Source organism: Oxyura jamaicensis, chromosome 1 (genome assembly GCF_011077185.1).
Source record: "Oxyura jamaicensis isolate SHBP4307 breed ruddy duck chromosome 1, BPBGC_Ojam_1.0, whole genome shotgun sequence".
NCBI classification, from domain to species: Eukaryota; Metazoa; Chordata; class Aves; order Anseriformes; family Anatidae; genus Oxyura; species Oxyura jamaicensis.
The window spans coordinates 203319397-203335379 of NC_048893.1; the positions used below are offsets into that span (position 1 = coordinate 203319397).

Sequence of the window (15983 nt, forward strand, 5' to 3'; positions counted from 1 at the left end):
TAGGTGATTAGTGATATTGAGGATATTTGGTCATTAGGTGATTAGTGGTATTTGAGGATGGCTTTTTGGGGTGTTGATGATTTCTGCTGGGTCTGCAACTTGAAGGGCTGCCACCCCGATCCTGGGGCCACTCAGCCCTGTTTGGTGATGCTGAAAATGCATTATTTTTTTTTTGCTCCCGTCCCCTAGGAAGGCCAGATTTACTGCGGCTTGGTGACCTGCCCGGAGCTGCTGTGCTCCTCTCCTCTAACAGTGCCGGACTCCTGCTGCCAGGTCTGCAAAGGTAAGAGGGGTCCAGGAGCTGCTCCTGAGCGAGGGATGGGAGCCATGGGGACTACCACGACCTGTCAGGAGCTATTCCAAGCCTCTTAAGCAAAAGATGTGACCTGCATGGGGGGGGTGATGTCCTCCGGATCACTCTCCCACCAGGATGGACGTGGTTGTACGGACCACGTAGGGATGGTGCATGCTGCTGGTGGTCTCAGGAAGTTTCCAGGAGAGTCAGACCCTAGGGAAAACCCCTCTTACACCTAAATACAACTTAGCCTTCATCCTCACAGCTCTCTAAGGAAAAGCCATGAATTTGTTGCTGTTTCTCCTCACTCATTTAATACCAGAAATATATATCTGAAGCTGGAAGGCCATGGAGACCCCCTGGCCATGGGCACAGAGTGACCTGTGGGTGCCTCCCCCAAGCTCTCCCCTCCTGCAACCTGTAGCCCCATCCCCTAGGGGTTTTTAGGTGCTAGAGTTGCTGGCTGCTGTTGAAAAGTCAGCAGAAAAATGGGCTGGGGTTCCCTCCCTGCACTGTGCTGGGCTGGTTCTTCTTCATGGTAAAACAAAAGTCGTTGGGTTTTGCAGAATCACTGAAATTTGGGGCTGGGGTGATATATTTAAGATTTTGTAGTGGCTTCATGAACAAGACAGACATTTAAAAAGATTTTTGGTGGCATCTGTATGGCCTTGTTGACCTCACCAGGAGCAAAGAGGTTGCTCTGAACGGAGGGGGGATGTTTATCTCTGGTGCAGGCAGCATTTCAGAGCTCAGATAGGCTCATGTCCCACCAAAAGCCCTAGGTGAGGGCCAAACAGTGCAACCAGTGTGCACATTGGGAAGACCAGAGTTTGGTCCAGGTTGGGTTGGTTGTGGGACACCAAGCAAATCACATTTATGGAGCTGTGGGCACCACCAGCGCTTCCCTTGCCCTTGGTGCCATCTGCTCAGCATTCCATGAGGAATGTCTTTGAATTTCCTTTTAATGCCAGAACATCCCCATCACCTCGGACTCCACCTCTGGGGTATTTCTGTGCCACCTAATTTCAGAAGGCTACAAGGCCAGGTCTTTTTTTCAGAGCTGAGCTCTCACTAACCATCAGTGGGGACAAAAGGGTTTTGGCGTGTGACACAGAGAAGCCATTTCCTTCAAATGTTGTGAATTGCATATTCGAAGCTCCTCTCACCCCAGAGCTCTCAGGGGTCCAGCACCCTGCAGAGAGCTGCTTTTAGTCAGCTGGACCCCAGAGAACAAACCCTCATCCAGCCCTGCTGCGTTTCACTGGACTATGTTTTTTTCCCTTGCAGACGGCTCATACGAGAAGTCCGCGGAAGAGGAACCCCTGCAGTTAAACAGAGGTGTTGTACGTGACGTTTGCATTTTCAAACTCAGAGCACTGCTTCTAACACAGTCCCATTATACAGCTCAAACAAAGCTGTTTGCCCTTGGCCATAGCCTTCCTTCTACAAAGAAAAAAAAAGAAAAAAAGCCCGTAGTAGCTCTACGAGAGTGGCCGGTTCCTTGGGCAGCAGAACCACTGACACTTGCTTTGCAGTTGAGTCGCGCTTGGGTGACTTTAGGTGAGGGATACCAGCACAGGCTGAGACCTGAGAGCACCAGGTGAGGATTCTTGGCCTCTCCTCTGGAGCATCTCTGATCTCTTCGGAAGAGCAAAAGTCCTGTGGGAACTGGAAACCTTGGGCACTTCTCCTCTTTTGAGAACAGAGCAGATTCAGGTGACCAACAGCCAGATATGACCCTTACCCATGGAGTTAGATGACCCAAATCTCTCTTTGGGAGGATTTTGCTCCAGATGTTGTTTTTTTCCTCTTCCCCCTGGGCTCAGGGGTGTCTGCCCCTGGTTGTAGCTCCCCCAGAGCAGCCAGCACTGGAGCTGGCCATGAGCGTTTCTTCCCCAGGCTGTTTGTATCAGCGGCCCCAGCAAGGAAAAAGTGACTCCCTGGCTGCTGAGGGTGGATTCAGGGTGACATTTCGGAGCTGGGCAGCCCACGCCAGGCCTGTGGGATTAGGTCACTTACAGCTCCTGGCCCTTCCCTTTTCCATACGGCTGGGTGAAATGCCAGCATCACACCTCCACCACCTATAAAACCTCCAAAATAGACACACAAGGGGACCCTTTGTGCTGCACGTCTTGTCCCAGCGTTTTGCTCTTGGAAGCCTGGGACGTTCCAGGGGTTCTGGTCCTGCTGGCTCACAGCTCCTCACCGGTGCTCCTGGTGCCAGCCAGGTGAGAGGGCAGGATATGGCCCGTCCTCGCCTCGCTGATCCTGGGTGGGTCGTGCAGATGCCAATCCTCAGCTGTCCAGCGAGTGTCTAGAATAACCCAGCCCATTTCCCTGCCTGTGTTAGGACCCCACATGTCTCCCCGAGGCTGCTGTGTTGGGCTTGGGGTGCTGCCCCGATGACGGAGGTGACCCACCTGCAGCTTAGGAGGTCACCAGGGTGGGGCATTGGCACAAACTGCTCAGGACCCTTTAGATGGCAGGCTCCGGGGTCGTTGCTCATCCCTGCAGTCCCTGAACCTTCCCGTCCTGATGGAGAGCACGCAGGACGCTACGTGCCTTCCTCCAGCGCTGCCTGGGTCTGAGTCCCCCTTGTTTTCTCTGACCGTTCCCAGAGGCACTCGCAAGACCAGTGCTCGGGGGAAGCAATGGGCAGGAAGCCCCTCGGAGCCACCGCGTCCACCGTTCTCAGCTCCTCCCTGGAGTTCATTCCCAGGAGCTTCAAACCCAAGGGGGGAGGTGGCACCACCGTGAAGATCGTCTTGAAGGAGAAGCACAAGAAAGGTAAGGGATGGAGGGGCCAGGTGCTCTGTACGTTGCCGGAGTTGACTTCTCCAGGACTTGGGACGCCAGGGGAGCTTTTTCAGCAGCAGGTTTCCACCACTGACTGCCACCAGACTCCTCCACAACCAATCTCACCCAGTCATCTCCGCCCTGGTGGCCCAGACCCTGGGCCCACAGCCCCTTGTCTGGATGAATCCCCAACCACAGGACTGGGGGAAGGTCTGTCCCTGGGGTGTTTTGGAGACCTGGGACCTGGGAAGGGAGGTGGTCAGCTGGAAGACCTCATGTGGTCCTGCCAGCCCCCCCTGCTGCAGGGGGACAGGGGGGTCCTCCTTGCACCTACCTTCAATGTGGTGGGTCTCTCCTGGGGCCATTGTCGTCCCCCTGGAGGGGAGAGCAGAAAGGCAAGATGGGGAGACAACCACATGGAGCCAGAGGGGAGAAAGGCAGGTCCCTTCTCCCCCTGGGTGCTCTCCCACCGCCGTGTCTCCAGAAGGGCTCTTTCCAACCCTTGGAGATGAAGCCCTGGAGGAAAGCTTTGGGACCTCCAAAAATTTGCATGGAAAAGTCAGCAGGTGGCACTCTTTGCTGTGCTTGCTGCTGGCGATGGCCTTGGAGGGACCCTGGGCTCACAGAAGCCAGGAGACAGGTGAGGTCCAGCCCGCAGCTGCCCCTCACCTCCCCCGGGGTGCTCGGCCCCAGCAGCCTCCACCTCCTCGAGCCTCGTCCCCTGGTCCTGGGGCACCTCCTGGTTGGGGTGGCTGCAACATCCCTGCGCCCACCGTGCCCGCTGCACGCGGGTGTGCTGCTGGTGGGCACAAACATCTGGGAGGCCATGAAACGTGGCGAGCTCCAGCAGGCCTTGAGCATGCGAAAAGGAGGAGGATTTACTTCCACGAGCGTCAGGCTCTTCTCTCTGTCTCCTCCAGCTTGTGTTTACAACGGGAAGACCTACTCCCACGGGGAAGTGTGGCACCCCGTCTTCCGGCTCTACGGCCTCCTGCCCTGCATCCTGTGCACTTGCAGGGACGGTGTCCAGGACTGCCAGAAGATCTCGTGCCCCAAGGAGTATCCCTGCGACTATCCCGAGAAAGTGGACGGGAAATGCTGTAAAATATGTCCAGGTACGTGGAATCCCACCTGCTCCTGCTGCTGTCTTCCGTTTCCTTCCTGTAGCTGTGGTTGAAAGCCGCGGAGGTGGGGAGGGTTTCACATCACTGGAGGCTTGAATTCACGCTGGGTGAGCAGCTTCAGCAGGGCAAGCACTGAAATAAGGGCTGTCCTGTCCTGGAGGACTGCCCCGTGGTGAGGGAACTGCACTGATCCCAAAAGGTCGCGTGCGTTGGGTGGCTGGTGCCCCAGGCCTCCAGCTGGGACACGAATTCATGGGATTAAATTGTGGCAGCTGAAAAAATGCAGGTTGGAAATCAGAAGGAGGTTGTCCAGGTACTGGGTGTCTGTGGCACCCGTGGTTTGGTTTGATTTGGGGTTGAAGTCCCCATCCCTGGAAGGAACGGGTTACACGCAGCCGTTGGGGTGTACCAGGTGGGACCGGGCTGGTTGGGACGCGGTGAAGAGGACCTCTTTTTTTTTTTTCTTCTCATTTTCAATGGGTTTTGGGTCTCTCAGCGGCTTCTTGGTCTTTGGAAAGCTGTTCACCTGCAACCACAGTCCTGGAAAATACAGCATCAGATCTTCTCCTGCTCCCGCTGGAGAATGTTTTCTAGGCTATCCCTCTCCATTCTGTGATTCAGCATCGGGTGACGATGGACCACCCACTGCTTCCCTAGGAGAGGCTAAAGAGGCCTGAGCCTCCCCGAGCCTGGCTGCAGAAGCAGAAATTGCTGGGTCATCTTTGATGAGCTCCTCCAGGGTGGTTCCATGGAGGGGTCTCGCCAGGGAGAGGAGGCAAAGGACGTTATCACATTAAGGCAGGGGGGCAAGCAGGCTGCAAAATCATTTCAGCTGGGATTTTTAAGGTTTTCCTTCTGCCAAGCAGGGAGGTGCTGGGACGGCCTCCCCTGGGGAGCGAAGGGCAGAAGCTCAGCTTGTTTTAATAAGGTTTGTGATATGTTTATGAGCAGGATTTATGACGTGGTGCCTGGTGGGAATGGGATGTGATGACTGAGCAGAGCCCTTCCAGTCTTGCTTTCCCATTATAGCAGGTCTCTCCGGTTTAAAGTCTACAGCTTTCTCTGCTGGGATCTTGTCTGCTCTTCAGTCTTCATTTATTTCCAGTTAAACACCCTGACCCAGCCAAAACGATTTTTTTTTCTTGCTTTCCAGTACTCGCAGATAGCAATCACACACACACAACCCCCGCTCGGCCAAGCTACATGCTTGTCCCTTGCTTCACTGCGCGGCGGTTTCGCCCGTCTTTGAATTCCAGGCGCTTTCCATGACTCTCCTCCTCGTGCTCCTTCGTACGCGGGAGCTTGGAGAGAAGTGATGACTTCTTTCTGCTTGCAAAAGGGGAATTGCTGCGATGCACTGGGCAAACCATCCCCACTGCTGGGGAGAAAGCTGAGGGCCAGGACACCTCGGTCTTTATTTCCTCCTCGACGTGCTGCACGCCGTTGGCCATCGAGTGGCTCCGGCGTGAAGCTCCGAGGTTGTTAAACACCTCTTGTACCTGCGAGGGCATTTAATTCCTTACCACGAGTGGATGTGGGGCTGCCTCGAGCCATGCAGCAAGCAGCCCCGGAGGGTTTGGTAGTCTGGGATGGAGACCCTGTACCCAAACACCGTGGTTACCCCACTGTGGGTCACGCTGAGGCTGCAGGGTTGAACGCTGATCTTCTTTTTGCTGGAAAAGTCCCACTTTACATCCCATTAAATTGGGATTTCCATCCCCTCTCCCCTGGTGTAAGTGAGGAGCGGCTCAGGACCACCCCAGAAAGTGTGGGGAGAGCAGAATCGGGCCTAAAATAACCGTCCTACTAAAATAAACCCCACGTGTCTATTTATAGCCAAACTTTCATTCGAGTAGTGTGAAAAGCTTCAGCATCCAAAATGACTGGGAGAACAAGGCTAAATTCAGCTGAGCCGAGCTCCTCTGCGTTCCAAGGACCACAACCAAAGGCAATAAATCTCCTTCCAAAACCATGGGGGATTCTTAATGACTCCAGAAGCAACAACAACAAGAAAATTAGCAGCTCTACTTCAACGGGGGTGTTGAAGAAATCCCCCTGGGGTCCCGGCGGTGGTGTCCGGGGCTGAAGGAGCTCAGCGTGGGCACGGGGAGGGGGCTGGGGCTGGGGCTGAGCCCACCCGTGGGGCTGGGACGGGCGCTGTGCCCAGGCAGCCCAGCCGCAGCCCTGGCTCCCGTGCTGTGGGCTCGTCCCTCTCCGCTTCGCTGACGTTGCTTCTCCGGGATGGGAACGAGACGGGGAGTGGGGAACCCAGCCTGGGCTTCGCTGCGTGGTGATGGCACCGAGCTCCCCGTGGTGGGTTTGGGGGATCCAGGCGGAGCAAAGCACCCTGCCCCGTCCCTGCTGGGGTAGGGGCTGCCAAAACCAAGGGGAATATGGGGGTGAGGAGGTCTACGGCCCCTTTATCAATGTCACCTTTTGCTTCCCATCCTGGTGCAGGTGCTGCCAGAATCCCAGCCCAGGGCTGAGCCTTCTCCCTGCTCTGGGGAGCAAGGCTATGTCCCACACCATCAGACGCAACAAGGTGCCACCTCTGGGTGCTGCGATGGCCTCTTCCAACCTTCCTGCCCCTCCGCATGACCCTATTTAATAAACTCTGCTCTTCTTTCTCCCCAGAAACCAGAGTCAAACCCACCGATGAAATCGTCACTGCCCAGTGCGGCAAGAACCCCAACCGCGTCCTGGTGTACATGTTTGTGCCACCGAGCTCCGAGACCTCCAAGGAGGTCCTGAGGACAATCGCAATCGAGAAGGAGCCCTCTGAAGAGGTGGAAATTTATAACTGGAAGCTGATTAAAGGTGAGTCCCGTAACAAAACCAGCCAGCAATGGTGAAAGGACGTGCAGAAACGTGGTGCTTTCCAAGCTTTGTTCAACTTTTCAGGCTTTTTCGAGTGGTGCTCCAGACCTCGTGTAGTGAGTTGAAACCTGCTGACAGCAGGCTGGCGTTCCTAACTCTCCCTTTCACACTCTCTTGCTGTCATTGCATGCAGACCAGGGCTTGGAAACCACTCTTGGTCCCAGGGTACCCAGTGGCACTCTGTAACACTACCCGGAGGCGCAGCACGTGGGCAAACAAGGCGGGGGCTGTGGGGCAGTTCCTCAAAACCTGCCTGCTTCCATGCCAAACACACACGGAAAACAAACAAGCCAAAACACTCTAGTCACTCTGCAGTTTTTGCTTTTGCTCTTTCTTTTTCCCAGCAGTCCTCCCACTGCTGGGAACAAAGCTTGTAAGAGCTTCCACAGGATGACTGTGGGGACGGTGAGTTTCCCCAGTGTCCCCTTTGGGACAGGTGGATCTGGACCTGTTGGTGTGTCCTCCAGCGGCCAGAGCAGAGCACATGATCTGTGAAATGACACCAATCCCCCCTCACATCCAGCTGCGCAACACCCTTACGGACCAGAGGAGCCTGTCTCCACCCAAGGTGCTTGGTCCAGTAGACATTTGTGTTCGGTTTCTGGGTGCCCAAAGCAAGACCCAACCCTGAGCCTCCATCGGACGTTCTCTACCCCTTGCAAAACCTCGGGCACTCAAGGTCAGTTGGATACAGCATCCCTTGGTCCATGGAGCTGGGTGTCTCGTGGACCTCTGTGAGTAGATATTCTGGTCTCCTGGGTGTGTTCGTGTGTCACCTCTCTCCCAGAGGAGTCCTCAGCCCTCCAGGGGATGGTCTCCCAGCCACCTAGGATGGGTGCGTGGATGCACATGGGTAGCAGTCAGAGAAATTGCCTTCAGGGATGGAGCAGTGGCCATCACCATGTTTCCATCCTCCCCCTGCCATCCTCCGTCCTGCACGGTGCCCCTCTCCCCGTCCTCCCCCCACCGTGGCGAAGCCTCCCTCACAATGGCACCTTGTAGCTGGAGGACAGCTCTGAGCCTGCACTGTCTGGGCCCCACCGCTTCCTCTCCTCGCTGCTTGGCAGAGGTCACCACCCAAACCTTCTTGCCACCTCCCGAGGCCAAAAGCTTCGCGTCTGCACGGAGCTCCCGAGCCCTGCCAGCCAAGGACAGGGGAGGCCCTTGTCCCCGAGGCCAACACAGCTCTTTTCCTTGGCAGAGGGAAGTGTTACTATTGGGAAAGAGCATGAGCTCAGTCACATATGGATTCCACCTCTCCATGGTCCATCACTCTACCAACAGAGCAGCGTGTGTGGAGAAAAGAGCCTGCAAGGCACGCCTGGAGCCCGTCCATCTGCCTTTGTACGGGCTCACCAAACCTACGTGGCCTCCTCCGTTCCTCTGCTGGGTCGGTGCCTCCATGGGGCAGGACTCAGCAGGAGAAGCTGGCAGCAATGCCCAGCCCAAAGCTTTGCCCGGCTCGCACGGGTCATGGTGGGGGTACCCCGCATTTTTAGGGGTCGGGGGTTTTGAAACGTGACTTTCTGATGTTTTGGAGAAGGAATTTAGAGGAGAAGACAAAAAAGGAATGGATGGGATCGGCGTGGTTCAGAGATTCTGTTGTCTGCTGCCTCGTGGATGCCTGGGCATGGAGGTGCAAAACCCCCAGGACCTTTTCCCATGTTCACCCTGCCAGGCTGTGCATTAGGCAATGCCCAAAAGATTCCTTTCTATCTGAAACCCTGCAGCTCCAGGACCACCAGTGATCCCCTCTGTTCCACCACACCGGAGTGCCCTCATGCCTGGGCTGGACGGGACCTGTGGCATCCAGCCCTGCCACCCCCGTGCACTTCTGGAGTGTGCTTGAAGGTCTCCTGCCACGGAAAGTCTGGGGTCCAGGGCCACAAACCCTTTCTGTAGGGAAAGCTTTTCCTGACACGCAGCCTCCCTGCAGCTCAAGCTCTTCCCATTCGCTCTGCCTTGGGTATGAAGCAGACTCCTTTCCCCTGGTGCATTTGAAGATGCCATCAGCTCCTGCCTGTGTCCTCTCTTACACAGCTCCAGTTTTTTCAGTCTCCCCTTGATGTCAGCGATTTCTGGTCCTTTGGTCCTTCCCACAGCTCTGCTCTGGACTCCCTCTGTGTCTTTCTGAAGTGCAGAGCCCAAAACAGAGCTCAGGGCTCTGATCACAGGCTTTCCCTTTGGGTTGGGTCTCATACACCCACGTCTCCAGCCACCTGCTGATGCTCTCGGGTCCGTGTTCTCCCCGGGGACCTCTGGGAGGTCCAAAGTGCACGGACATGGCTTGTACCAGCACAGTTTGGGTGAGGGGCTTTGCCCTTGGCTGTAGCAAGACTTCTGCCTACCAGGCATCGCAGGTCTCCCAAGCAGATCGCGTTATTTACCATCTTCTCTGGCCACAGGTTTCCTGTTTGCCTCCAGCACATGGGCGAGGACGCTGCCTGGTGTTTCTCCAAGGCTGATCCCTTGGGAACCCCGTAGAAATACCCACTTTGTTCATGGCTTAGCAAGTCCTGACACCGGTTTCCTGAGACTTCGCTCCCGGCCTGGCACGACGTGCCGCATTTCCGCAGTCACGGTGGTCCCCGTGCGGCCAAAGCAGCAGAAATTTGTCCTATCCGTGCATTTCAGGATGGGCGGAACACCTCTGCGGAAGAGCCTCTCTCCCCCCTGCATCTCCAAAACTAGCAAGGATGGATTGCTGCCTCTGGTCATTAATTCATTCCTTGTGCTCCCCGATATTGGGATCCGTCTGGGTTTGGACCTGAGGCAGGGCGTAGAGCGCCAAGAAAGGTGGCGAGTGCCCGACAGCCCCAGCGCCTCTCTCCATCTCATCCCCCATGAGCCAGGGTCTTTGGACAGCTTCTGCTGGCTGTGAAATGCCAACACCCAGCCTTCACCACCCCAAAATGCTCTCCTCCACCAGCTCCATCCCGTGCTGGCTTTTCCACGGGCCGTGGGCTATTCTTATCCGCCCTCCCCGTGCGAGTGCCGGCTCGACGTCCGCATTCCTCCCCAGCTCCCCAGCTCCTGGCATTTGTCAGCAGTGACCATCCAGGGGCCGAAGGTCTCAGCCAGCTCCCCGGGGGCTCTCGGGTGAAAATTATCTAGGTCGGCTGATTAAAAGCTGTTTATCTCTCGCGGCTTTTGTTTAAAATAGCCTCCTGGTTACTAATGTACTGGAAAGTGCCTCATCAGCCACGGGGGCTACAAGCACACCCTCCTGCTCCTTTCTAAGTATAGACCGGGAGGATTTATTGAACACTTGTGCCTTCCTTGCGTCATTAACAGTTTTATTATCCCCATCCAGCATCTTCTTTTGTTACCGGTAGGGCTTCTTTTCCTCACCCACTCGAAGGACTTATTAATAGCCCAACCAGCCACAGATTTCTCCCGCTGCACTTCACTTCCTGTACTCATTTTCCACAGCCCACGACCTCTCGTTAATACGCATCAGTTCCCAGTCGTTACGTACCCTTTCCGCGTGTAATTGCTGCTGGGAAGGGGGAAGGTCTCTCGCCCAAACCAAGGGGAGCACGCCGCCCCCGACAGCGGCGAGATGCTGGGCGCACGGGAAGGGGCCGGGCGAGACGCGGGGAAGGATGCGCCGGGCATACCTGCCCCCTTCGTCACGCCTGCAGGCGAAGAGGAAGATCACGAGCCCTAAATCCCACGGAAAGGTCGCATCCGTTGCTAAATGCTCGCTCTGCTTTCCTCGGGTCAGACCTCTGACTCAGGCACCCCCCCGCCCCTAACGGGACGGTGCTGGCGCGGGCAGAACCATCCGTCTGCGCTGAGGTCAGCGCTGATTTCCTGTCCCGGAGGAGTTTTAGGGCTGGGGGCAAAGGAATGGGAAAACCTTGGTGCTGCTCGGTCCCTTGGAAAAGGGAAGTGCCCGGGGAATGAGGGGGCTCTGCGGTGCCCCCATGGGTACTGGGGGAGAGCGAGAAGGGGACCTGGGATCCTGTCGATCCCACCCTGGTGGTTTGGGGGAGATCAGACCTCCTCCAGGGCGAGATATTTTCCAGAGCAATGAAGTCTTATTGATTCCACCTGCTCCGTGGTGTTGTAACGCCGTGTTCCGATTTGGTGAGTAATCACGCTTTGGAAATGAGATTGCTGCCAGCCCCGGGCTGGACATCCCCAGCTCCCAGCAGGTTTTCAGTGGCAGGACCCTGGTGCGTCCCTGGTGCCTGTGTCCCTGGGCTGTGCATCTCAGGAGGGCGAGATGTGCATCTCCTCACCAAACGCGATGATCTGATGATGAGTCCGTGCTGTCTGACCTTTCCCTCTGCAGGGATATTTCACTTGACCCAGACCAAGAAGATCAGCAAACAGGAATTCAAGCAAGAGGCGCAGAACTTCAGGCTGATCACCAGGACGAACGAAGGTAGAGAAAGAACCCCCCCCGTCCCCCCTCCTGCCTGGCCCCAGCACCCCGAGCTCTGCTGACGTGCGCTGGCCGTGCCGCCAAGGCTGCCCAAACGCCGGCACGGCGCGGGATCGAGCGTTGGGGACAAGATTTGTGCAAACCCAGCGGGGCCAGGGCTGAGCTCCCTTCACACGCAGAGCCTGCGCTCCTGGTCAGCGGTCACATTTTCACTTTATGGCATTGGAAAGGGCAGCCAGCTTTCTAAAAGTGGACGCACGCTTGTGGAATCCAAAGGCTACATCTCTCCAGAGCCCGTAAAACTGTTTGATTTTTATCTCTAATCCATCTGGCATTACGGGGGAGAGAAAAAAAAAAAAAAAATGATGCAAAGGATCTGAAAAAAAACAAGCTCCGAAATATCTTTAAAAATCATTCTTAATGTTCTTGGATGTGCGTAAATGTTACAAAAAGCAGGAATGCCAGTGCACATGCCGAGAGTGCCTGTGCAGAGAGAAACTGCCGTGCTATTTCCCGCTGGCTGCCTTTTTCTCCTGGGCTGGATTAGAGTTTAATGGGTCAGGCTGGGATGGAGCCCGCATTGCTCAGCATCCATGGGCTGGGGTCTTGGGTCGAACCAGTGCACCCAGAGCCGCTGGCTGGGGTAGACGGGGATTTGTTTTCACCCCCAGTCTGTTTGCGGCAACACCTCGTGGGCAAATCCTGGGGGGATTTTTCCAGCCCCCTCTCCCAGGTTGGGCTTCGCACCGGGGATGGGGTCTCTGGCAAGTGCCTCAGTTTCCCGTGACGAACAACCCTGTTGGGAAACCATCCCTCTGCTGCCACCGCAGATTCTCGGAAAGCGCTGGCCGGGGATTTCTCCACCGCAGGAGGTTCATTCAGGCAGAAAATAACGCCCCCGGGGATGGCTGCATAATCCCTGCTGGGATTACGTGGGGGTGACCACCTGGAGGGGACGCAAAGAAGGCTCTGAGCCTCCTCCAGCATCGCTGGAGGAGTTGAGGGGGGCACACGGGAATGTTGGGGTTTGGGGGGAGCGAGGAGAGGGGCTGGGGGCTTGGTGCCTCTTTTTGGGGGGATGCGTTTGCTTTGCAGGGGGTTTGCAGCCCGCTGGTGGTGCTGAGGGGGGGATCTGGGGGTTTCTCCTCCTTTTTCAGCTGCATCTTCCCCACTGCAGGTCACTGCAAAGCCCTGCGTAGAGAGCTAAGGCTGGGGTGGCAGCAGAAAAACAGGTGTAAATGTGTTTTTTTTTTTTGAGCAATCCCCCAAAGAAATGGGGCTGACAGCCATCGCCCCGTGCCAGCAAGGGGGGGCAGAGAAGCACACCCACCCATGAGCCACAAATCATGAATTTTGGCTTTCTGAAGGAGAGTCAGAGGACAAACAAAACCCTTCTCCCCCTGAAATAAAGGGGCTCTCCCTAACCCTGGCCATGCTGGGGGGGCCGCTCGCCTGCTTCATTAGCTGGCCATGCATCGGGTCTGGTCCTCTGCTCTCCAGCTAAATCATGTGGAGGAGGGAGAAGGGGTTGTCCCCATTTCAGAAGGAGCTGCTTTTCTTTTGAGAAAAAGAAACACAGAGGGTGGGTGCTAATGAGTGTCCTTCTCTGCTCACCCAGGTCACTGGAACATCTTCCGAGCCCAGACGTCAGAGCTGAAGATGACAGAGAGTCCAGAGAAAGAAACAAAGAACTTGTAAAGGAGAAACTTTCACCTAGCTATTGAGTTATCTACACCCCCACACACATACACACCTACCCATATATATGAAAAAAACCAAACTCGCATTATTAAATAGACTGGCACAGCAATAAGAGGTACACTAGTGTAAATGACAGCAACTCCAGCAGAGGAACCGAATCGAACCGATGCCACCATGTCCGCGCCGAAGCCCGGCCACCCTTCGGCGTGCTCCAGGGGGAGAGCAGACCCGGCCATCGCCATCCCCTGCTGCCAAAAGTGCCGGGTGTGCAGCGGGAGAGGCAGCAGAGGGAGGCCTGGTGCAATGTGAAGAGAGGAGGGATTCCCGAGGAGCACCAGGAGCTAGCAGCCAAGCAGGAGAAGACCCTGCTCTGTACCACTGCCGGCGTAAAGGTGACCTGCAAGGAGAGAAAAAAAAACCTCCCTGCCTCCCTTCTTGGAGGCCCTGTGAGCTGCAGAGGGTTTCTTTGGCTGAGTATCCTCCACGGGGTAGTTCCTGAAAAGTCTTTTCTCCTCTTTTTTAGCTGGGAGAGTTTTGGGGGGGCACTTTCCCTTCTTTGCAGGTCGTGCAGCAACGCGACTTCTGGGAGGACTCGCCTGCTGGCACCAGTGACATCACGGAGAAGAAGCTGGGGTCCAAATCCAAGGCCAACAGCAGCACGGCTGCTGCTCGTGGTGCCGGTGGGGGACGGAGGCGATGCCACCCGGCTGCTGCTGCCACCCCCGTCTGTCCCCTGTCCCCTCTCGCCGCAGCAGCCTGCGAGGACGTAAGCTTAACTGGCTCCGAGACCCCGAACACTGCACTAAGGTTGCTGCTACGCGTGTTGTTATGCTATATATTTATATATATATCCTACATACTATCTACCGGGCTGTATTCACAGGAGGGGCATCTCCCAGAGGGCCAACAGGACCGTTGCTGTAGCGTGGGGAGGAGGGCGTGCAGCAGCGCTGCTCTCCCCCTGACTGGAAATAGCTTTGGGGGATTTTTCAGGTTGTTTCGGTACATGTATTTATCCCCGGTTTCTTGTTTTATTCCGTTTTGATAAATCTATTTATTTGGAGATCCAGAGCTGTCAGATAAGTCTGATTAAAGCGTCTTTTTGATTCACCCTCCTGTGCCGGCTCTCCTTTCCCTGCAGGCTCGAGGGTCTCTCCCAAATCCATGTTTTGGCAGGAGGGGGTGCAAGGGGTAGCCGAGTGGCCTCACTCTTGCACGTCATGATCCCCCCACCCTGGGGGGCGACCTGCTTTGGCCACCTGGATTTGGGGAGCAACTTTGCAGACCCCTCACCCAGCAGCTGTGGTATCAGCTGGGGCATCACCCGGGGCATCGTCCTGCCCCGGGGCAGCGCTGACCCCTTTTGCTGATGCTCTGCGCGTGGTTTGGGGCTGAGAATTGAAGTCAGGGCTGGCAGCGGGCGTGGGGTTCGAGTTGGAGGCAAATTTGGGCCAGGAAATGGGAGGTTTTGGTGTGCCTGGCCTGGCACCTGAGCTGCTAAGTGAGGGCAGGCGCTTGATGCTGGCGAGGCGAGCGCTCACAAGGAGCTATGAAAGGCTCAGCAAGAGCAGCTCCCACCCTGGGGGTGTCCGTGCCCTCCTGTTTGCTCTTCCTCATGCTCCCAAGGTCCGGGGATTGCTGCCACGGGCTTGGGACGTGGCTGGAAACCAGGTCCGTGCTCACTCAAAGGACAGAGGAGCATCGCTGGAGCATTGCGGGGGCACAGGCAGGTAGCAAAGCGTTTCCAGCCCCAGTGGACACAAAGCAAGGAGCAACTGGGGAAGGACCGGAGCAGCTGGGAGCGCTGCACCATCATCCAGGCAATGGGGCTGATCTGGTTAAATTTCCCCAGGGAAAAGCCCACGGCCCCAGCGCTGAAGCAGCCTCGTTCCTGGGGGAAATCCAGCACAAAGCCCACTGGATGAGAGCTCCTACGGATGTCTGTACGGGACCGGGACAGCGCAGGGTGCTGAGCCCACAAACAGCTGGAGGCCTCCGGGGTGTAAATCAGCTACAGAGCCTCGCTGCTGTCCCCAGGTGGGGAAACCCAGAGCACGGTGCATGTTTACACGGAGCTGCACCATCCTGGCCAGTGCCCCATCACCCTGGATCCCTGGAAAGCTTTGCCCTTGGACAGGGAGATGGGAAGAGCAAGGGCTGAGCAGCAAGGGATGTCCTTGGAGAGGTTTCATGGAGATGCACGATGATGGAGAAGCATGGCGTGGAGATGTAAGATGATGGAGACACACCATGATGGACACGCACAGCAATGGAGATGTAAGATGATGGAGACACACCATGATGGAGACACACCATGATGGACACGCACGGCGACGGAGATGCATGGTGATGGAGACACAAGATGGACTGGGTGTCCTCCGTTCTTGCTGCTGCTCTTGTCCTTGCACTGAACTCATTCCTAGCAAGCAGGGCTTGGTGCCATGTGTACCCACCATGAAAGGAGGACACGGAAGCCTCCAGAGATGCCATTGGGATGGTGTGACTGTGGATGTGAGTGTCCCACCCTCCCAGAGCTTTCCTGATCCCTCAGACCCATCGCATCCCCTGCCCCTGGCTGTTCCCAACACCGTCCCATCTTCTCTGGTGTCAGCTCTTCCCCTGCCATCAGGCGTTTTGCCACTGCCAGCTCTCTGTGGTTGCGGGTCAGGCTTTCTGCTGCGTTTTAGTTCCCCCTTTACTGCAGCCCTGCTTTGGGATGCTGTCATAAAGGCACCCCATAAATTTTATACAGAACAATAAAACATTTTCGTGTTGGCTCGCTGCAGCAACTCAGGAC

The 15983-nt window shown here is 56.2% G+C and overlaps 1 protein-coding gene across 5 annotated transcripts in view; it reads left to right on the plus strand.

The window, feature by feature from the left end:
- Positions 1 to 13351, plus strand: part of CHRDL2 (chordin like 2) — a 25656-nt gene extending 12305 nt beyond the window's left edge. Inside the window, exons 5-11 of one of the 5 annotated variants that reach the window (XM_035343915.1) lie at positions 190 to 283; positions 1583 to 1638; positions 2914 to 3082; positions 4012 to 4206; positions 6850 to 7032; positions 11393 to 11485; positions 13104 to 13351. In XM_035343915.1, the coding sequence (XP_035199806.1) occupies positions 190 to 283; positions 1583 to 1638; positions 2914 to 3082; positions 4012 to 4206; positions 6850 to 7032; positions 11393 to 11485; positions 13104 to 13183 (870 nt within the window). In that variant the 3' untranslated portion in view covers positions 13184 to 13351. Of the gene's footprint in view, positions 1 to 189; positions 284 to 1582; positions 1639 to 2913; positions 3083 to 4011; positions 4207 to 6849; positions 7033 to 7116; positions 7256 to 7439; positions 7512 to 8293; positions 8818 to 11392; positions 11486 to 13103 lie in introns of those variants that run through there. The other 4 variants (XM_035343898.1, XM_035343925.1, XM_035343931.1 and 1 more) reach the window with 4 other exon arrangements.
- The last annotated feature ends 2632 nt before the right edge of the window (positions 13352 to 15983 follow it).